Genomic DNA, 24,193 nt, shown 5'->3' with positions numbered 1-24,193 from the left:
GGATCGCTGGTCGGCGCTGACCCGGTGAGCCGAAGGGCCTGTTTCCGCGCTGTATCTCTAAACTAAACTAAACTAAAAAAGGAAGGTGGGGTTAGAGTGTGGGATGGGATCAGGAGAGTTAGGCCCTGGTGCAGAGAAGGCCTTCACTCGAGCTAGTTATTGTTTTCTTGTTAGTACTGAGGTGTTCTACCATGCGATGTTAAAAAAGCACAACTTCATTGTCCTGAGAACTCCTTGGTTTTAACTGCAAAGTAGTAACAACAATATTGGTTAAAAGATAGATTTGATTTGACGTCTGGTTATTCACACAAGGATCAAACTCCATGTTGGCCTTAACTGAAGTGCAAAGTTTCAGCAAAATTGAAGGAAAATTAATATCCTCTCTTTCTTTTGATCTTCCTCAATTGAGTGAATACTAAAGACAAACCTGAGATCAGCAATGGTGAAAAGATCCAATAAATAAATAATCTTCTAATTTCAATGTTTAAGAAAGAACTGCAGATGCTGGACAAATCGAAGATAGACAAAAATGCTGGGGAAACTCAGCGGGTGAGGCAGCATCTATGGAGCGAAGGAATAGGTGACGTTTCGGGTCGAGTCCTCGACCCGAAACGTCACCTATTTCCTTCGCTCCATAGATGCTGCCTCACCCGCTGAGTTTCTCCAGCATTTTTGTCTACCTTCTAATTTCAATAACATTACAGCAGGCACTGCCTATATCTCAATTCACAGTACCCGCGAGGCGCTAGAACGTGGAAAACAATGCCTTTGGTGGTTCATCCTACCAATTTCCTCTCCATTACAGGGATTGTATGAGCTGCATTCTCTTTTCTCCGGCCTTTGAAACTAGAAGAATATTCTATGGCTATACAGTATAAACATGAATACCATTCGAGTCTGAAGAAGGGTCCTAAACCAAAACGTCACCTGATCATGTTCTCCAGAGACGCTGCCTGACCCAGTGTTACCCAGCACTTTATGTCCTTTTCTGTCAAGCAGCATCATCAGTTCATTGTTTCTATAGTACTACTGTTCTCCGGCAGTCCACCAACACACCAATGTGTTGTGCCACAATGCCACCCAGAGGATTACGCATTCTAGTGAAACTCCATTCCCAGAAGCTTCCCATTTCAACGGTTTAACATTACAGCAGATTCACAATCGAAAAATTGAATAATTTGAGAGTTTCAGTAGCTCTGAAATGGTTTGTGCCTCACACCCTGTAACATTGTAGGAGGACACAAAAAGCTGGAGTAACTCGGCGGGACAAGCAGCATATCCTAGAGGGAGTATAGAGAAGGTTCACCAGACTGATTCCTGGGATGGCAGGACTTTCATATGAAGAAAGACTGGATAGACTCGGCTTGTACTCGCTAGAATTTAGAAGATTGATGGGGGATCTTATAGAAACTTACAAAATTTTTAAGGGGTTGGACAGGCTAGATGCAGGAAGATTGTTCCCGATGTTGGGGAAGTCCAGAACAAGGGGTCACAGTTTAAGGATAAGGAGAAAGTCTTTTAGGACCGAGATGAGAATTTTTTTTTTTCACACAGAGTGGTGAATCTGTGGAATTCTCTGCCACAGAAGGTAGTAGAGGCCAGTTCATTGGCTATATTTAAGAGGGAGTTAGATGTGGCCCTTGTGGCTAAAGGGATCAGGGGGTATGGAGAGAAGGCGGGTACAGGATACTATTGATCATGATCATATTGAATGGCGGTGCAGGCTCGAAGGGCCAAATGGCCTACTCCTGCACCTATTTTCTATGTTTCTATCTTTCTATATCTGGAGAGAAGGTTTGGGTGACATTTTGGGTAACCCGAAAAGTCACCCATTCCTTGTCTCCAGAGATGCTACCTGTCCTGCTGAGTTACTCCAGCTTTTTGTGTCTATCTTCAGTTTAAACCAGCATCTGTAGTTCCTTCCTACACATTTTAGGACCACTGATTTGGGGCCTCTCTGGGAGCACAATGTAGGGGGAAAGTCCACAGTTAATGGCAAGGCCCTTAAGAACATTAATGTACAGAGGGATCTTGGGGAGCGAGTCTATAACTCCCTGACAGTGGCAACACAAGTAGATAGAGTGGTAAGGAAGGCATGTGGGTGATAGGTGCCTGGAACGTGCTGAGAGGGTTGGAGGCAGATACAGTAGCGGTGTTGAGAAGGCTTTCAGATGGATGGACATGCAGGGAATGGAAGGAATCAGATCATGAGCAGGCAGTGTGAGGTAAGATTAGCTTAGCTTTGCATCAAGTTTTGCACAGACATTGTGGGCTGAAGGGCCTGTTCCTATGTACTTTTCTATGTTTCATGTCTAATGCAGCTATGGTGCATCTGATCTATTAAATTGCACATCGGAAACCAGGTAGATTCCAGAAGAGACACAAAATGCTGGAGTAATTCAGTGGTTCAAGCAGCATTTCAGGAGAAAAGGAACAGGTGATATTTTATGTCGAGATCCTTCTTCAGACCGAGTCAGGGGAAACGGGAAACTAGAGGTATGAAAGGTGAGAGATGAGAGGTATGATCGTTTTCATATCTTTATGTCCCCTCTTCCCTGACTCAGTCTGAAGAATGGTCTTGACCCGAAACGTTACCAATTCCTTTTCTCCAGAGATGCTGCATGTCCTGCTGAGTTACACCAGCATTTTGTGTCTATCTTTGGAGTAAAACAGCATCTGCAGTTCCTTCCTGCAGTTCAGAATGTGCAATAACTCTGCAAATGTGTTGGCCATTATTCCTTTCTGCCTGGTCGATTCTGAAATTGATGCGGCATTACTGTAATCTGCTTTTGGTTTCAATTTGCTTTCTGAGATGCGCTCTGCATCATCCTCATGTATATCAATGTGATGCTGTCAGAATGGTGCAGAGAGGAATTTCTGAATGTTGCAAGGCTGTTGCGCCTGACCAAAATAACTTGCCAAAAAGATCAAACCTTTCTCATCTGGCAATGCAATCAGGTTGACTTGAGATTATAGCCTTAGAATACCAGGTGAAACTAATTATTATATTTAAATGAAAGTCAACAAAAGGAAACACAATATTCTTTGAAACCAGAGATCACAAATGAGGCAAAAGTGAATTGAATCTCAAGTTTCCTTTTTGGGATCGGGTTTTAAAACGAGAGGACACACACTGGCCACAGTATCACTTTTATACTTCATTCTTTAAAAAACAGCTAGGGTGTGGTCTTGCTGTTGTGAGAGAATTAGCCATGCTACACTCCCTTCATTATATCTTCATTGAGACACAAAGACATCCCTTCTGACATCACTGCTAAATACCTCTGGCACCATAAGTAGAACGTATATATCTACACCCATAACCTACGCAAGACATCCATTGATCCTTTAACTTCCATCTTACTACTAAAGCAAAATAAATAAACCAAATTAATGCATTTCGTTGTCTCTGTACCGTACACTGACAATGACAATTAAAATTGAATCTGAATCTGAATCTGAAAAGCAATCTATCCTGTTAGAAATCTTATTTAGGCTGTTTAGATAAGACATCTCATCAGCTCACACCTCACATTATCCCTAATAATGAATTCCATTTGCTTTCTAATTATTCAATGACGGGTGAAGAGTGGAGAGTGTGAGGTGGAGATCCCCATCAAACATCCATCTGGAGTAAACCTGAGAGAACAATCTGAAAGAGCTAGATGTCAGGACTGGGTGTCAGGAGGATACTTCCCCTGACTGGGACGTGCAGAACAAGAGGTTACAATAGGAAGTAAGGCACATTGAACTGAAATGAGAAAAAAGCGTCTTTACTTGGAATCGGGTAAACCTGGTGAATTCTCTATTGCAGAAGGCCGTGCTCAAGTCACTGAATACATTTAGATGTATAGACCAAGAAGCAAGAAAGCAGGCTTTTCTACACACTGCCCATGCCACCATCAATCACTCATTTACACTCATCCCATTTTTATTCTCTACACATTTCCAGTAACCAAAGATTCTGGAGAGGAGTTAATGGAAATATGTGGAGATTTACAGTGAGCAATTTGCAGCGGCCAGTTTACTTACTAACCCACACATCTTTAGCATGTGGAGGAAACCCATGCAGTCACAGGAAAGGAAAATTTCACACATGCCACAGCAGGTCAGGATTGAACCCAGATCAATGAAGGTGTAAGGCACTGTTGTGCAGTGAACATGTAAGGAGAAAGATACAGTTCCGATACAAGACACCAATGGTATGTGGTGTAAATTAGTATGGTTTGTGAGAGGGGATTAGGCATGATCATAAAGAATAGGCTCCTGTTCCACAGGTGGCGCAGCGGTAGAGCTGCTGCCTTACAGCTCCAGAGACCCGGGTTTGATCCTGACTATGGTTGCTGTCTGTACGGAGTTTGTACGTTCTCCCTGTGACCGCATGGGTTTTCTTTGGGTGCTCCAGTTTCCTCCCACACTCCAACGACGTACAGGTTTGTAGGTTAATTAGCTTTGGTAAAATTATAAACTGTCCCTAGTGTGTAGGATAGTGCTTGCATGTGGGGTGATCGCTATTCGGTGCAGACTAAGGGCCTGTTTCCGTGCTATACCACTAAAGTCTGAAGTCCTCCAGTTTTCTATGCTTCAAGTACATAAATAATCAAGTCAAGTCACTTTTATTTCTATAGCACATTTAAAAAAACAACTCTCGTTGGTCAAAGTGTTATACATTGGTGGAGGTACTAACATTATACAACATTGATTCATAGATTAAGTACATACATACATTAAATACATACATATAGCCCTCCCTCAGAGGACGTCAAGAAAGGCTTGAGAGTAAAGATGAGTTTTAAGTCTCGACTTAAAGGAGTCGATGGAGGGGGCAGTTCTGATGGGAAGAGGGATGCTGTTCCACAGTCTAGGAGCTGCAACCGCAAAGGCACGGTCGCCCCTGAGCTTATGCCTAGACCGCGGGATGTTCAGTAACCCCAAGTCGGCCGATCTAAGGGACCTGGAGGTGGTGTGGTGGGTAAGCAGACTTTTGATGTAGGTGGCGGCAAGCCCGTTAAGGGCTTTGTAGACATAAAGAAGGATCTTGAAATTTATTCGGAACCGCACAGGGAGCCAGTGGAGAGAGGCCAGAATTGGGGTGATGTGGTCCCTTTCTCGGGTGCCCGTCAGGAGTCTCGCTGCGGCGTTTTGGTGCAATTGCAGGCGGAACAGGGAAGATTGGCTGATGCCAGTGTAAAGGGAGTTGCAGTAATCGAGGCGGGAGGAGATAAATGTGTGGATGATCTTTTCGAGGTCATCAAACTGGAGGAATTGGTTTATTTTAGCTATCGTCTGAAGCTGGAAGCTAGCGTTTACCCCGGCATTGACTTGTTTGTCTAATTTCAATGCGGCGTCAAATATCACGCCGAGGTTTTTGACGTGAGGTTTGAGTAATGGGGTAAAGCTTCCAAGGCCGCCTGCTATCATTTTGATTGAGTCAGAGGGGCCAAGAAGGATGATCTCAGACTTGCTCTCGTTTAGTTGGAGGAAGTTCTGGGCCATCCAACACATTATATCCACGAGGCAGTGGATAAGGTCAAGTAGAATTGATCGGCTTTCATCAGCAATAAATTCCTGTCATATTGCACAGAAAAGTCTCAAGACTGATGAAGAGAGGAAATGTACAGATCAGGAGCAATGATAACAACACACACAAGATATTTGCTGTAAAAAGGTGATTGGGTTAATATTTTTATAAATCATTCATGGCATGTGGGGGGATGATGTCAAGACCACAATGTATTACCCATTTCTAACTGTGTTTAAATGGAATGGTTTGACAAGAGTATTTAAGACAGCAGTTAAAAATTAACTGCAGTTCCATATGTCAGCAGTCATGTTTGGAGCCCAACTGGTTAAAGATGGCAGATTCCTGCTTTACATGACTTCAGTGAACCAGGTGTTTTTTTTTTAACAACAGTCACCACCACCACCACCAGCTGCTTTAATCTGGATTTAATTAGCTAAATTATATTTTCTGGCAGACCATGTGTTTGAATTTATGCCTCCACATCATTACTTCAAATTTCAATCTTTCAATTCCAGTAACAAAACTTTGATATGACCATATCTGTAATCTTGTTATTCTATTTAAACCTGTCTGCACATTCTCTCTTTACTTTGGTGACTAATAAAAAGTTGTCAACATATTGGGATTCAAATTTTCTCTAATATACTTAACTGCCCAGGGATTTTGTTGTCAATAATCGAGTTTCTTTTGTATTTTGATCAGCACGTTTATTCAAACTGCATGTAGTACCCATAAATTCATACCGTTTCTTGTTACATGAATGAAATGCGTTGATTCACTGCCTCACACCTGATCTGATCTGGTGCACAAACTTCCTGGCCAACTGCTGGAAAACTGCAGGAAGCTCCTCGAGAGAGTAGTAAACCTGATAGCCGACACTAGTTGTACAGAAGTCAGCTTGTCTGTATTCCGGCACCCTTTCATAGGAATTGCAAACTTTCTCACAGCAAGGAATTACATATTGAAATGAGATATTTGCCAAAATGTTGCTTTTATTTTTTTATTGACGTAACGGAAAGAACAGAAACCCTGATGAGGTGGAGGACGGTTCCTCCTTATGAAAAACCCAGTTCCTCGCCCCACATTAACCATTTGTTTTCTGTTAGGAATAGGCGAGGCAGTGAAATCATACAAGGATAGGAGGAGGTCGTATGGGCCGTTGTGTTTAGGGCAACTCTTTGGTACTGCAAGGCAATTAAATCTTACTTCTCTGATTTTAAAATTGGTTGTTGGACCAAAGAATGGTTGGATCGTTTTCAAGATGGCAGGGTTAACCTGGAGTTCAGTTAACTGGTTGTGTTCTGTAAGGATCAGTGCTTGTGCCAGAGTTACTTGTAATAGTAAGATTAAACGAGAACATACCAGTTTGAAGTTTGATCTTGATTTTATGAGGCGTTACGATGAGCGATTACGTGAAGAAGGAAGGGCCGTCCGTCTGCGTGCGCGTCAATCTTCAAAGCAGCGGTGTTAAATCACAGATAAAAAGAAGATCTGAGAATAGTAAGATTGTGAAGAAACTAGAACTTCCATATGACCTTGATAGTATGAGGGTGGGAGTGGTGGGCACGTAATCGCTCATCGTAACTCCTCATAAAATCAAGATCAAACTGGTAAGTTCTCGTTTAATCTTACTATTTTACTTCGGAGTCACGTGAGTGACTACGTGAAGATTTCAAAGCTCTGTGATTTTACGCTGGTTACGAATCCAGGCGTCACACACTGAATGGATTGACCATGGATGCGTGTAATCATTAAAGCATTCAGACATTACGTAGTTAAATAAAGAAACTGATGTTTTAAATGAAAGAAAAGTTTAAAAAAAAAGTTACCCCTCCCAACCTTGGGGGGAAACTAAGGGACAGAAATTAAAATGGTACGTGCAAACACCCCCAGTCCGGTTATGGGTTTGTTATAAAACCGGTGGACCGTTATTTCATTCGTCCATCCTGCAGCCACTAGGATGTCGTCAAGGGGCACGTCCATAGCTCTTGCTGCCGACGTAGATGCAGCCCTGGTGGAGTGAGATTTAACCATATAAATGTTTACTCCTGCTACCGCCATTACCTCTTTTGACCATCTGGAGATGGTTTGAGTTGACACCTTTTGGTGTGGTTTTTTTATGGCTGATGAGGACCGATTGTTCTGAGCCTCTGAGGTTCTCCGTAACTCTCAGATAGTGGTGTTAGTATGTTACCACCCACACAACCATTGGTCCTCTGGATATGCCAAGAACTGGATCTCCATCCCTGGCATTCCTGGCCTGCTCTGTTTTATCAGGTTCCTGATTAGGAATGTTATGTTGTTCATATTGGTGGTCATGTAGTCCAACCGTAGCTTTTGCAGTGTCTGGACTCTTTGTCAGCATACCACCTTCAGGGTTAGTTATAGGCGGTCCCCACTGTCAAAGTAGGGTTAGTACCACGCTCACATCCCATGTGTCCGTGTACCTTGGCCTTGGTTGTCTTAAATTGTAAATTCCCTTCATGAATTTTGTTGTAAAGGGGTGCGTTCCTATCGAACCGTGCCCTGCGTCCGGCATCAGATAGGAGGAGAGTGCGCCTCTGGCACTATAGATTGCACTATAACTTTGTTTATAGTTATAGTACAGAGTTGATAGGAACTCCAAGACATGTTATCCGAACTGTGTTGTATTTGTTCGGACAGTCCTATGCCTTGAAATGGCCTCCTCAGAATCTGCAGACCAACAAGTTATACGTTCATGTAGTGGATGATTGCTCCCTGTAACTGGGTTCACTAGGAGGTCCCTGCTCTTGGGTACAGCCATAACTGGCTGGACTATAATTCCCAAAATGTTTGGGGACCAGGCTTGAGTATGCCAATCTGGCACTACCAATATGCCTGTGGCTTAGTCTTGCTTGATTTTTGTCAAGCATCGGTTTGGGAGACAAATTGGCAGAAGCATACATAAACATTCCTCCCCAGTTGAGGGAGAAAGCATCCACTGCCTTGCTCCTGGATCCAGCTCACAGGACACATATCTGGGTAACTAATGGTTTAGTCTAGATGCAAACGGATCAACATCTGGTATGCCAAATCGTGTAGTTATTTTGTTAAATACTGTCTGATTCAACATCCATTCTGTGTTGTTATTAAACATTCGTGATCCAGCATCTGTCACCATGTTATATCTACCTCGTAGATTTCCCAAATATTCCTCTCGATACACCAGTGCCAAATGAGGTTCGACAATCTGTCGTAAGATACAGATTTTACACCACCCTCGTTAATGGATATGACACCGCAGTGGTGTTATCAATCTGAATTTGAACAAGCACCGGTTGCATATCGCTACAGAGAACCTTGAGTCCATATTGTGCAAATATTCCTCTCGATACACCAGTGCCAAATGAGGTTCGACAATCTGTCGTAAGATACAGATTTGACACCACCCTTGTTAATGGATATATGCCACCGCAGTGGTGTTATCAATCTGAATTTGAACAAGCACCGGTTGCATATCGCTACAGAGAACCTTGAGTCCATATTGTGCCCCCAACAATTCTGGGTAATTGATTCCATGTGTTGGTGAATTACAGACTCCTGCTCATTCCATCTGCCCACACAGCTTTAGACTGTGTTGGTGGCTCCCCATCCTTAGCCGCTTGCATAGGTCTGAAGAACCCTCGACGGCTTTCGAGCAAAATTTCCCTTGAGCTGTCTCCCATTCGTTATCCACCATAGTTATTCAACAATGGCCTCTGCTGGCAATCCATAGTTTGCCAATTCGGCCTGCATGTAATCTGAGTGTTCGTTCCTTTGCTTGCTGTAAATTCTGGTAATGCAAAGGCCTGTACTGCAGGGAATGCAGCTACTATTTGCCAATTACACTTGCTGTTTGCCTGATAGATGGCTAGTATTTGAGTATTTAGTATCAGGTCATAGCAGGCTTAATTAATATTGTCATTTGCCCCTAGGCAAAGCCACCAACATATTTACTGTTTTTGATAGTAAATTCTAGGTAATCAATTACCCTTGTAGGTATCAATTTTGATTTAACTGGATGGATGAGGTAACCAATTCTTTCAAACAGGGTTTTGGTTTGCTTTGACTGATGCTTCTGCCAATTCTTGGTGACTCCAAAAATGAAAATGTCCTCCAAATATGCCATTACTATGTGGTTTTGAGACCTTCGTAGTGCCAGAATTGGTTTTCGTAGTTCAGTCAATAGTCTAGGAGCTGATGTCAGCCCATTTGGCAGAGCCATGCCATCCAGTTAAACTTCAAATATCTCCTGTTCTTAGTGAATAGACACCGAATAGTATGCATCTTTGAGGTCGATGCATGCCATGTGACCATTTTATAGGAAGCTCCTATAAAACAGTAGTTAGACCGTAACAAAAAATTGTTGTTTCTGAAAGTCTGTACTGCACAAATGAGTTAAACCTGGATGAAGTGACATCCTCCATCTGTCACCTGTCCTGGAAGGCAATCCTGCCCAAAATACTGGGCCTCCTTGCCTTGAAGACAATTCCGGTCTGAGTTCCAAGTCTGCTTCCGGTCCTGCATTGGTCCTGACACAGCTCTCTCCTTTATAGCAGGTCATTGTTGGAGCAACTTCTCCAAAAAGTTGCTCCTATGTGGGAGAGTCGTCCTCAGACTCTCTCCGTTGAGGGAGGTTGGCCCTTTCCCCCCCCCCGGAATCATCTGAGAGTGAACGGGTTGTTTGACTTGCGGGTGGTTTACGTCCCCCGGGACCACCAACGGAGCTCCTCCTCCTGCCCGAAGTCTCCTGCCGGTTCTGCTGCCGGCGCTAAATGTCGGGAAACACCGTTGCCCGCTACTGGGAATGCTGCGGTCTTTGGAAGCCGACTTCCCCGCGGACTGTCTCCTCGACATCTGGGCCCTGAAACTACAAAAAGCTTCAAGCCCGAAAGAACGCAGGTAAGTGATTCAACTTTCCTTACCTGCCCATCCTGACGGACTGGGAGGACACAATGCCTGCCAGTCCATCGCACGTTTGCGATTAGACGTAATGACGCGCACGCAGACCGACGACCCTTCTTCACGTAGTCACTCAAGTGACTCCGAAATCAAATCAATATCAATAACAGAAATAACCAGTGCATTATATCCAACTGTCCTGGATTAGCGGAACTCAGCGGAACAAGCAGCATCTTTGGATAGAAGGAATGAGTGACGTTTTGGGTCAAGACCCGGATCTGAAGAAGGGTCTCGACCCAAAATGTCACCCATTCCTTCTATCCAGAGATGCTGCCTGGTCCGCTGAGTTGCTCCAGCATTTTGTGTATATCTTCGGTGTAAACCAGCATCTGCAGTTCCTTCATACACATATACAACTGTGTGTCAGGACCAAGATGGAAGATGGAATGGAAAGTTGCTTCAACTGTTTGAAATCCATAAACCATTGTAATATCATGGACCCTTATTTGTGCAAGAGTGCACATATAACTTGTAATTCCCGAATATAGCCACTAGAAGGCGTCAGTGGGCTAAGCATAATGTAGAATATCCACTGGCTTAAATCTCAGCAATTCAATTTACCAAATTGTCTCAAATTATGAATTCTTGTTTGCATGATGGTGGATTGGTCCTGACAAAAATCTGGATTTCAACTTTTTCAACTCAAGTTGCAATTGCTTAAATGAGAACAGTCCTTACCCTGATCAATTGGATGCTGTGGAAGTTGGCTAAGTTGACTGTTCACTACTCCGGCATAAGTTCGTAGAAAAGCTTCTTCGCTTGAAGTTAGCTGTTAAAATAAAGAACCTGTTTTATTTTCCAGAATTGATCAGTAGCACTGCGGCATTAAAGTACAATTAACATATATTTTTCTTAAGCATTGAATTTCAGTCATATAGCGAGATTTTGTACAGACATAAAAACTCTTAAAAAGGTCACACAGTGCTGGAGAAACTCAGCGGGTCAGGCAGCATCTCTGGAGAATATGGTTCGGTGACATTTCAGGACGAACTGGAGAAGGATCTGAAGAAGGGTCCCAAATCGAAATGTCACCTATTCTTGTTTCCCGAGCCGCTAAATTACTCCAGCACTTTGTGTCTTTTTTTGTAAACCAGCACCCATGTCCAAGAATTCCTAATCTCGTTCTATAAGAATTACAGATCAATGGTCTAAACTTGGGTGACAAGCAATTTTCATTGGTATGCATTGGATCATTTTATTGCAATAAATTGAATAATATGATACAGAAGGCATGGATAAGACACTAATAGGGGTTATGTTGCATTCACTGTAATCCTGACCCAAAACATCGCCTGTCAGTTCTCATCTGAGATGCTGCCTGACCCAGTGAATTATCCAGCATTTATATTTATTTATTTACAGGGCAGAAAGAACAAAAACTCAGATGAGGTGGAGGGCCATTCCTCCTTGTGAAAAACGTACTCCCTCTTTCATCTGTTCACATTTGCAGTATAGTACGGTATATTTTGCATGTAGGAAGGAACTGCAGATGCTGGTTTAAACCGAAGATAGACACAAAAAGCTGGAGTGACTCAGCGGGACAGGCAGCATCTCTTGAGAGAAGGAATAGGTGACGTTTCAGATCGAGACCCTTCTTCAGACTGAAGAGTCTGGAGAACGGTCTCGTCCTGAAACGTCACCCAATCATTCTCTTCAGAGATGCTGCCTGTCTCGCTGCCCGTCCCGCTGAATTACTCCAGTATATTTTGCGAGGTCACTTTGATTTATTTTTCTCACATTGAAAGAAGCATTAAGGTAGTGGTTTAATACTGCTCAAACATCAAGAAATTCTAGTGCTGGGAAAATGGAACGGTGTTATAAAATCAGGCAGCAATTCCTCTGCAGTAATCTTCCCGACATCATTGCAACCAAGAGCGATTTATTGAAGTCAAAACCAATCTCTTCAACCAGGCATGATTCTAGCACTGAACACTGACAGCTGAACAGCATGAATAAGTACAATGGAGGAAAAGAGGTATTAAAATCTCAATGAAATATTGGGGCATTTTACACTATGCTTCCTGAATGAGAAGACTGAATCCAGTTGCAGTGAATTCAACTTTAAGATAGACTCACTTATCTGAACTAGGTACTTTCTATTCATGTGTGGCTCAGTACATCAGCACTCAGGATGTCTAACCAGTACAGTACCAGGTGAGGTGCTTGACATGCAATTGATGCCACTTCACATTAAAAAAATCTGTAACACGGCACCTCTTGCATGCAGACTCAGTAGAATATTTCTGTATACTTTCCAAATGCGAGGATGTGCTTAGATGTCACAATACTGTACTCTGTAAAAATTTCATTGGGCATTTGCACATGTGACAATAAAATGGAACCATTACTTGTTAAGGATGAAACTATTAGGTTCCACACTCCTCAGTTGTACGTGATTTAACTGTATTTTGAATATGTTGGCATATTCGAATGCATATGAAAATAAATTGAAAAATAATAATCCTGTTTACTGGTATTTCATGCTTATAAAATTGAGTTTACTTTAGATTTACAGCATGGAACCGGGCCCTTCGGCCCAATGAGCCCACGTTCACCATTGATTAGATTAGATCCTTTATTTGTCATTCAGACCTTTCGGTCTGAACGAAATGTCGTTGCCTGCAGCCATGCATATGATAATAAACAACAAAACACACAATAAACACAAATTAACATCCACCACAGTGAGTTCACCAGGCACCTCCTCACTGTGATGGAGGCAAAATCTTAGTGTTACTGTCTCAGAGGGAACGCCGTCTCAGCCACCGGAACGCCGTCTCAGCCCCGCGCCGGGCCGCCCTCACCGGAGCGCCGTCTCAGCCCCGAGTCGTGCTGCTGCCACTGGAATGCCGGAACTCCGCCGCTGCAGCTCGTGCTGGTGAGTCCTGGCTGGCTCTTTTTCTGGAGCCTCGAGGTCGGTCGCAGTTGGAGGCCGCCAGCTCCGCCATTAGGCCTCAGCGCAGACGGAGGCAGAGAAGGGGGGATACGACAAGAAGAGTCGCATTCCCTCGAAGGGAGAGACAGAAAACCATGTTTCAGCCCCCCTCCCCTCACACACCAAGGACACTTTTTTATAGAGGTCCAATTCTTCTACAAAGCTGCACGTCTTTAGAATGTGGCAGGAAACCGGAGCACCCAGAGGAAACCCATGTGGTTACATGTGGAGCATGTGAAAACTCCACACATACAGCACCCGTGATCAGGATTGAACCTGGGTTTCTGTCACTGTGAGGCTCTACCACTACTCTGCCGTCACAATCCTAATAATTTCACCTTAAATCTTTGGAAAGGTTCAACGGAGAAGAGTTATGGGCAATATTATTCAAGACTCTTGAGATTAAATATTGGTAAATATCAATGTAATTTGGTTATTCTGACGAATTCCTCCGACCTAACTTTTGGTCACTTTTCATCGTACCTAACTCTGTGGCTTTATCTCTGTACCACCCACTCCCCTGACATCAGTCTGAAGAAGGGTATCGACCCGAAACGTCACCATTCCTTCTCTCCAGAGATGCTGCCTGACCCGCTGAGTTACTCCAGCATTTTGTGTCTGCCTTCGATTTAAACCAGCATTTGCAGTTCTTTCCTACACATGGCTTGCGCCACATTACATTTAGGAGGGGCATAGTTGCAAATTATCAGACTGCATCGCATTAACATGGACATCATTTAAAAAGCGAGATAATAAGATCAGCACAATATTTTATCCATACAAAGATGAAATTGATGTTAAGTTCAGAGTTTATAGATACTGCATGGAAGCAGGCCCTTCTACCCACCGAGTCCATGCTGACCACCAATCACCTGTTCACACTAGTACTATGTTATCCTATTTATTATAATAATACATTATTAATGTATTAAAAAATAAATGTGTTTTTTGAAAGAGTATCACTATCGTTCAGTATTTGGGATCCAAACACGCACAAACATTTATTCAGTCAGGCTCCTCTGAATGTGGTTTATAAAAAAACTTGTGTCATAAGGGGTTAATATTTTTGAGTTGTCTAGTTGTGTTTTAGTGATATGTTATTGTGCTTTACAAACCTGCACAGGAAGTTCCACCCTGAACTGTAAATCTTTGCAGGAAAACAGCACAATGAAGAATTCAGAAGAGACTTATGATGATGGTTAGCACAGCTGCAGCAATACTTTCTACCGCACTGCTGCATGTGTGTCATTGCATCCTAGCCAAACTGTATTTAGTTTCACATTCTAACAATAAGTGTATGTGACACCAGTACACAGGCGTCCCTACTTAGGGGCCACTTGTTTTCACTTCCTGGATGAGGTGGGGGCAGAACAAACCAAGGTCAATGGTCAGTACAATTCAAGCTGAACAGTTCACAGGCGCATACGGGATGCAAGTAGGTTTGGCTCTGACACATGAAATGGCTCCCACCCCCTCGCCATGACAGATAGCAGAGGCCCTTTGGTCAGCAGGAGAACAATATCTGTCTCGACTCGAAACGTCACCCGTTCCTTCTCTCCGGAGATGCTGCCTGTCCCGCTTAGTTACCACAGCTGTTTATGTCGATCTTTGGTTTAAACCAGCATCTGCAGTTCCTTCTTAAAACAATATCCTAGTACACAATACAATAACGGAGGACACGGGGTGGGAAGAAATCATGTTTTTGTCATTAACAAATCATCGGTAGTAAGGAAGGTTAATTCAATGCTAAGACGGAAATACAAAAACAGAGATGTATTACTGAGGCTCTGTAAGGCAATGGTTAGGCTGCATTTGGAGTACTGTGAGCAAATCTGGGCCTCATATCTGAGGAAGGATGTGCTGGCTCTGGAGAGAGTCCAGAGGATGTTTTGTAAAAAACGAATGATTCCAGGAATGAGTGGGTTAACATTTGAGCGTTTGACAGCACTGGGCCTCTACACTCTGCAGTTTAGAAGGTTGAGGGGGGACCTCATTGAGACTTACAGAATAATGAAAGGCATAGCTAGAGAGGATGTGGAAAGGATGTTTCCACTAGTGGGTGGGTCGAAGACCAGAGGTCATAGCCTCAGAATTAAAGGGCGCTCCTTTAGAGGAGCCCTTTATCTGTCCACCATCTGCCCTTGGCCTTATCCAACTAAAGACCCCACTCCATTCCACAATCCCCCATATCCCCAGGAGCTAGTCAATAAGGATGCTGCTTCAACGGCTTATACAATTTGCGATCTTGCTCCAATAACTTCCCTTTGGCGTATTTTAGGGCACATACCCTCAGATTATTTTCACATTTTGTAACAAGCCTTTTATTTGTTTTACAGGGGAGTAATTTCAGTGGAAGGAATGGAGAACCAACAAACCAGTTTGGCTGCTGGAGAACAAGAAGAGTTTTGTAGCAAAAGCCTCTCCATCTCTGAAATTAGAAATTGGTGCCTCTTTCAAAAACTGCTTGTTTTTGTAATGGGAGGAAGTCACAGACTGGGAGAGGATCTCATGTCTCTGTACTACTGCACTGGCTCCTTTAACAAAATAAGCTGTGTTGGCCATTTAGTTCTTTCGTACACATTTGGCTATTTATAAGCCAACTGCCAGTGGGTAGACTTTAATAATGATGGTAGTAGCATGAAGATAGCATTTACTCGCCACCTGAGTCTTGTATTGGAGTGAACACAAGTAAAGATTTTTTTGCTATTTATTTTGGGGGATTTTGACATCGTTGGCAAGGTCAGCATTTATTGCCAAGAAGAAGGAGATGGTGAGTTGCATTCTTGCATTGCTGCAATATTCTGGTGAGGATACGTGAATGGAGCACTTGGAGAGAGGCTCCAGAATTTAAGCCACGTATTAATGAAGGGATGATGCAGTATTTCCAAATCAGGATATTGTACAACTTGGAGGGGAAAATGCAAACGGAGGTGTTCCATGTGTCTGTAGACATTGCCCTCCTTGGTAAGTGAGATTGCCGGTGTGAGAAGTGTTATGGAATAGGCCAGGCAAGCAACTGCAGTGCACTATGTAGTTGCTTTACACTGCAGCCATTGTGTGCCAGGAACGAAGGAATATAAGTGCAAGGCTAAGAGCTGTGAAAGGCCCCATGCTATATTCAGGGCATTGAGTGTTCTAATCCTACAATCCTAAGCTTTTAAGTGCATTAATGCAGCCAAGTTATAAGTATCAGATGCATTTCTGGAAATTGGTTTGTAACAACATCATTAAACCTTTGTTAGCACTGAGCTGAGTACGGAGTTGGCTTTCCATCCCTCAGCTTGCACGAGCCATTGCAAATTTCTTCAATAACCTTTGCTATTATTTTCCAAATAGAATATACCTAATCTCATTAAATGGAGCAGCAAGATCTTTAATGCTACCTCAGCAAATAGTGGAATTCTGTGCAGGAATTAACATTTGGCCAGTGTACAGCATTTAAGTTACTGGCAGCATTTGCAGTCCCAATTTCCTAATCTTACACTGTTTTCATTGAACTAACTTATCTATTGAGCTATTAACAGATTAATTGATGTCGACAAATCTATTTAAGAAGGAACTGCAGATGTTGGCCCGGTCTCAACCCATAACGTTGCCTATTTCCTTCGCTCCATAGATGCCGCTGAGTTTCCCCAGCATTTTTGTCTACCTTCGACAAATCTATTGATCACTCCACTGTTTGGAAACACTTGAAACTTCACTCAGAGCACTAACTACATGCAGCATTCACACTCATTTTTTTCCCTTTCCCTAAAGTTCACCTTCCACAGGAGCATAATGGTTAAGTTACTGGTCACATTTCCAGAAGCCTAGACTATGCATCCAAGGACAAGGGTTTGAATTCCACATTGGCAGCTGAGGAATTAAAAATCAAATAAATATATATGGAATAAAAGAAACTGGTATCAAGTAACTAGTACTGATGGCCATGAAAATGTCATTGTCATAAACTCCTGGTTTGCTCATGTTCTCAACAAAGGACATGTTCTATCTTTACCCAGTTTGTCTACATGTGAACACTAAGTGCTGGAGTAACTCAGCAGGTCAGGCAGCATCTCTGGAGGAAAAGGATAGATGATGTTTCGACTTGGGACACTTTCTCATATTGAAGAAGGGTCTCGATCAGAAACGTCACCTACCCCTGCCCTCCACAGATGCTGTCAGGCCTACTGTGCTACTTCAGCACTTGGTGTTCTAGGCAAGATTCCAGCATCTGCAGTTCCTTGTGGCTGTGTGCGAATCCAGACCCACCAAAGTGGGTGTTTAAATGCATTCTGAATTGCTACAAAGCCAGCGGGCAGTAGGGAATGGGAAATGCAGGCTTTGCCAGATATGTCCATGTCCAGGGAAGACATAAATAAATAAACTAATGTCGTTTGGAGAGATGCCCAATAGTTAAAAACAAACAAAACTCACACATTTTAGGATTTGAACTTGAGATCAGTACTTTACTGAGCTGGAGATTTTCCAGGTAGCCATAGTAATCTGCTGTTCCAACTTAAAACATTCCTGACTGCCAAATAGAGTTTGGGATTTTCCTGTATAATTCAGTAACTCTTTGAAACAGTGGCTGAACCATCATGGAATCTGTGCCTCTTAAAGGACCAAGAGTAAGGGGAGTGAAAAATCAAGATGGACTGCAACGTCAGTAGTTAGCAAAGAATACGTCTAGAGAGGAAGAGGGGCCAAAGCAGAAGATCCAAGCGGATTGAAATTCTGGAGATGGAAGGGTCCACAATCTAGGGTGAAGATTCTGGGCAAAAGAAATGGGCATGGAGGTAGAAGAAGAGTCCCAATGCCACCGCAGGCTGGGAGTTCATTAGGATGGGCTCTGTTGAGGATTGATCATTTGGGATCAAAAAGGATGGAGGGGAAGAAAGTTCAGGATGGCAATTTTAATTCAAAAGCAGTTGGAGCTCACGGGTTTTCACATCTGAGAGGAAGGAAGAATTCTGACAGCTGCAGCACCAGGTGCAGCAGAAAATAATGATCTAAATTAGATGTTCCAATAAGCTGCTAGTCATTTCAAAGCCATTAATTTTTGGAAGGTCTGCAGCAAACCTCGTCACATTTATCTGCAGATCTCAGACTTTCAATTTTCAATGCCTCTTGTTTCCTCTCCCTGATTTTCCAGCCGATCCGTGTAAAGGACAATCATCCTTAATTCACACCTCCATACTTTACTGTCTACACCTTCCAGGTCTCAAAATCCCATCTCATATCACTTGCACTTCTCTCAGTAAACAAATGCCTCAAAATTCAATTGCAAAATGCAATTGTTTTCAACATTATTCAAACGGAAATCAAATTTTCCACGTGAACCACCAATAAAAAAAACATTTTTTAAAAAGTGTTTCTGCGTCATTGGGAATGCTTGACGGTGCCTTCTTTTTATAAACCATGTTCTCTGGATATCTAAAGCTAAATGTTATTAGTTGTTTAAGTTATGACATCGGATGGAAGCTGCATACCAAATCTCGTTGCACTTTTGTGCAATGACAATAATATATATTATTATTATTATTATTATCAAAGATTGCCTATGCAAGCTGTGTAAGAAGGAAATACAGATGCTGGTTTACACCGAAGATAGACACGAAATGCTGGAGTAACTCAGCAGGTCATGCAGCATCTCTAGAGAAAAGGAATAGGTGACGTTTCAGATCAAGACCCTTCATCAGACCCGACATCTGGTGAAGGGTCTCTACCCAAAATGTCACCTATTACTTTTCTCCAGAGATGCTGCTGACCTGCTGAGTTACTCCAGCTTTTCGTGTCTACTTATGCAGCCTTCTCTTTGCCACATTCCTTTCGGAGGACTGCAAAGCGACTGGGACCAAGTTTCCCTGCGGATATTGGCAACATGGTTTAGCAGTGAAGTGCCAGACCATGATCCCTAGAAGTAACATATTTATCAAATTCCTTTCTTCCCCCAATGCCCCCAAACATTAATTCCAGCCCCCAAAACCCACAAATGCCCAAAAGACTGCAAGACCAGCACTACCTCATCTCAAGAATACAAAATGTAGTCTAGACTTTAGTGATAAAAGGCAGAAATAGGCCCTTCGGCCCACCGAGTCTGCGCCAAAAGCATTCACCCCGTACACTAGCATCATCCTACACACAAGAACCAATTTACATTTTTTTTTAACTGAAGGAATTAACTTACAAACATGTACGTTTTGGGAGCGAGGGAGTAAACCAGAATAGACAGAGAAAACCCACACGGTCACAGGGGGAACGTACAAACTCAGTACAGACTGCAGCCATGGTCAGGATCAAACCTGGGTCTCAGGCGCTGTAAGGCAACAACTCTACCAATGCGCCACTGTGCCACCCACGATTTATTCTATCTGTCTCTGGGAGCAAGTTGTGCAGACCTCTACATTGTAATAAATTCGATATTGGCTCACATTGAAAATTCAATTCATTATATTAAATATATTCCCCATCTTTTCACAGTGTTGGTGTAAGTTCCTAGCTTTCTGAATTTTGCCACTCCAAATTAAGATGAAAATCTCTTACCATTGCTGAAAAAGAGCCTTATCTCATAAGTTAACAGAATACGCCACAAACTGCTGGAGTAACTCTGCTGGTCAGGCAGCATCTCTGGAGAACATGGACACGTTTTGGGTCGAAACCCTTATTCTCTTCACAATTACCAGTTTTCATGCAATAGATCTTTATTGCATCATAATGTCAGAAGTGGAAATGTTCACCAGTGACTGCACAATGTTCATCTTCATTTGAAATGCCTCAGTAAATTAAGTAGTCTATAACTTCATACAGTAGTATTCAGGCAGGGACTAAAGAGATGGAAGTAACGCCCATGCCACAGAATTGCCAAATAATCACCAGATTCTAACCACTACCCACCCTGGACATTCTGTAGCATTAACATCACTGAATTATCCACCATGAACAGGAGTTAACTGAACCAGGCACATGAAGACGTGGCCACAACAGTGGGTCAGAGGCTGTCCTTCCCGAGCTACTTTATTGGACAGGTACATGGATAGGAAACATTTAGAGGGATATGGGCCAAACGTGGGACTATTTTAGATGGGGCACGGCATGGATGTGTTTCGCCAAAGGGCCTGTTTCCTAGCTGTTTGGCCCGATGACTCATTTCTGACACAGCAAACCTTTCATCCATCTACAAGGCCCAAGTCAGGAACATGACGGAATACTCTCTCCATGTTCCTGGATGAATACTGCTCCAACATCTCCCAAGTTACTCAAAACGATCTAGGAGAAAGCAGCTTACTTTACTGGTACACTACCCAGCAATTTAAATATTTATTCTCTCCACATCGGTGCACAGTGGCTGCTGTGTGGATCATCTACAAAATGTATTCTAGTGACATGCCGGAGCACTTCTGTGAGCAATTCCCAAATCAGTGACTTCTGCCATTGTAGCTCAGGATAGCCAGTGTGTGGGAACACCACTATCGACAGGGGCCCCTTTGATACACCATTACGATCAGGAAATATAAAGCTCCTGCCTCCTAGTACCGGAGAACCGGGTTCAATCCTGACCTCGAGGGCTGTCTGTGTGGAGTCTGCACGTTCTCCCTGTTACCGCGTGGGTTTCTACCAGGTGCTCCAGTTTCCTCCCATATCCCAGAGACGCGAGGCTTTGTTGGTTAACTGGCCTCTGTAAATTGCCCCCAGTGTGTAAGGATTGTGTAGAACGAGTGTGTGAACAAATGATCGATGGTTGGCGTGGACTTGGTGGGATGAAGGGCCTGTTTCCATGCTGTGCCTCTAAACTAGACTTCAGTAGTTCAGTAGCTCACCACTATCTTCTCTAGAAAAATTAGAGATGACAGATATTGCTGGCCTTGCTCATAATCCATTCCCTGACGCTGAAGAATGAATAAATATTAAAATAAATGTTCAGGGAATTAATGTGAAGAAAGATTAAAAATCATTAAATTACACTGCTGCAGCTCAAGTTGGGGCTGTGCAGATTATAATGTCATTTTAGCAACTTTCATCTAAACAGCAATGAAGGAAAAAGCAAGAAGATATAATTAATTGGGCAGCTCTTTCAAAGACCCAACACAATCACAATGAAAAAAATGGCCTCCTTATGCAAGATATCATTTTATCCTATTAATAATTTGCATCCAACTCCCACATACTGAGGAACAGTTACTTATGGCTGCACATTAAGCTCTTCACTCACATTTGATCCCATCTTCCTCAGCATAAGCAGCACTCGCACCTTCTGTTGGATGTACATCTCATCGGGAGTCTTCCCGTGGGCACCTTCACGGTTCATCTGCTCAGCTCCAGTCACTCTGTTATCACTTAATAATAGGAAGAGAAATATTTTTAAATACCATATTTTTATGCCTTGACACCATAAAGGTCATATTTTCTTTCAACAGTAATAATTGCTTGGGTGCAGAAATCCATCTTCCAATCTACCTCTTTGCAGAACATGCACTTTTTATAATCTATACTGCAACAATGCTTAAATTAGATTTTTTTTGGTTTAGAGTTGCAGCATGGAAACAGGGCTTTTGGCCCACCAAGTCCGCACCATCCAACAATCCCCATACACTAGTTCTATCATGCACACTAGGAACAATTTACAGAACCAATTAACCCACAAACCTGCACGTCTTTGGAATGGGGGAGGAAACCAGAGCACCAGGAGAAAACCCACGTGGTCACAGGGAGAATGTACAAATTCTCCACAGACGGCACCCCCAGTCAGGATCAAACCCGGGTTGCTGGCTTTGTAAGGCAGCAGCTCTACCACTGTGCTGCAATATGGTTTGCATTCTAACACTACATACTGCATTCTGGTATTTTCCTCTTTGCACTATCTTGTGCACTTGTGAATGGCTTGACTGTACTCATGTATAATATGATTTGGATAGCACGAAAATAAGGTTTTTCACTGTACTGTGGGACATGTGCCAGTAATAAACCAATACTAATAATTGCTACAGAAAATTGGTGCGAAATCTATCACTAACAACTTTATAAGCATTCAAAGTATGTTCAGAAAAGACTAAATTGTCAGATACAAGATGTCATTGGTTCAATGGATCTTCAAGCTCTGGATCAAACTTCAGTTTACCTTCCTGTCTCACTGATACCATTTTTCATTATGTTCATATATTATATTTCATACACATAGTTGGAAGCCATTTGGCCCATTATGCCCACTCTTAGATCAACCACTTCATTCACATTCTCCCTCTTATTTCCATGTAGCTCATTATTTTTATCTTCCCATGGGGGGAGTGCACAATGGCACAGGTGCTGCCTCACAGCGGCTGAGACCTAGGTTTGATTTTGAACTCGAGTGCTGTCTGTGTGGAGTTTGCACGTTTTTCTTGTGACTCACATGGGTCTTCTCCAGGTGCTTCAGTTCCTTCCCACGTCACAAAAACGTGTGAGTTTGTAGGTTCATTGGCTCTGAAAAATTGCTCCAAATGTCCAGTGGATGACAAAGTGGAATAACATGGACCTAATGCGAGTAGATGGTGGACAAAGGGCCTGTCTCCATGCTGCAATTCTAAACTAACTCCCACCCCAACATTTCTGACCTCCCTCCTGCAACAAGGGGAAATTTACAATAACCAATTAATCTAGCAACCAACACATCTTTGGGAATGTGGGAAGAAACCAAATCACCTGGAGGTAGACAGCAGCTGAGGTCAGAATGGGACCCAGCTCACTGTAGTTTGTGCTAGCAGCATTATCTGCTGCATCACTATCCTACCCAAAGATCCTATAGCGGAGCAAGATAGACCACTCCTGCTAAATGCAATGGGCTGACGTGTAGTATGCAACGGAGCGGAACGTGGGCCTTTTTTTCATCCATTTCCGTAACCGGACCCGACCTGACTCGCAGTGTAATCAACGTTGCAGGGGAACAGCTTGTGTTAATAAATTACAATTCTGAAAATGAGAAGATTTTTACCAAATAACTTTTATTTTTACGAGGATGTTTCTGTAACCGGCTTCCGTCTCCGCACTAGTTTCCTATGGGATCTTTGGTGTGGAGACGGAAGCCGGTTACAGGAATGTGGCCGAAAATTACCCATGAATCTGCCCATGACCATACTACGTCTTTTTCGTCGAGTAGATCATCTTGCTTGTTATAAGATCTTTGATCCTACCTACTGCTCCCAGAATCAGAAGACATCAGATCTTGCTCTAGAAAACAGCACACAAAACCTAGACACCATAACCAGGCCAAAATGAAATGAACCTATGTTGCCACTGCATCTCGCGGTGACCTCTGCTAGAAACCAGGGTATGTGGACATTCATAGAGGAACAAACTGATTGGACTTGGCCATATGGTTAAATATTCTGCTAATACCTATCCTCCAGAATTAATACGAATAATTTCTGTTTGCCGGAATGGGGTAAGAACAGCAGAGCTATTCTATAGGCACAGGGGTGGCAGACACTGACAAAGTGCTGGAGTAACTGAGCTGGTCTGCAGGGTTGTTCGTATTGCCCTACAAACAAGAACAAGGCAATCAATAAATAAATAAATGAGACACTAGTTAGTCTATTATTCTAATAATCTCTTAGTAGTCTAATCATCTATTATTATTATTATAATCCAGAACAGGTGGTGCAGCGGTAGAGTTGCTGCCTTACAGTGTTTGCAGTGCCATAGACTGGGGTTACAGGTGCTGTACAGAGTTCGTACGTACCGCCCGTGACCTGCGTGGGTTTTCTCCGAGATCTTTGGTTTCCTCCCACACTCCAAAGACGTACCGTTTTGTAGTTTAA

General features: G+C 42.9%; 1 protein-coding gene across 1 annotated transcript in view; it reads right to left on the bottom strand.

Moving 5' to 3' along the window:
* ctnnbip1 (catenin, beta interacting protein 1) overlaps positions 1 to 24,193 on the bottom strand; it is a 76,938-nt gene that overhangs the window by 19,283 nt on the left and 33,462 nt on the right. The window contains exons 2-3 of the mRNA XM_055659631.1: positions 21,613 to 21,736; positions 11,165 to 11,255 (exon numbers count right to left, since the gene is read on the bottom strand). Of these exons, the coding sequence (XP_055515606.1) occupies positions 11,165 to 11,255; positions 21,613 to 21,708 (187 nt within the window). The 5' untranslated portion in view covers positions 21,709 to 21,736. The remainder of the gene's footprint in view (positions 1 to 11,164; positions 11,256 to 21,612; positions 21,737 to 24,193) is intronic.

Source organism: Leucoraja erinacea, chromosome 30, assembly GCF_028641065.1.
Source record: "Leucoraja erinacea ecotype New England chromosome 30, Leri_hhj_1, whole genome shotgun sequence".
Classification (NCBI taxonomy): Eukaryota; Metazoa; Chordata; class Chondrichthyes; order Rajiformes; family Rajidae; genus Leucoraja; species Leucoraja erinaceus.
This window is presented reverse-complemented; position numbering and strand designations above follow the sequence as displayed.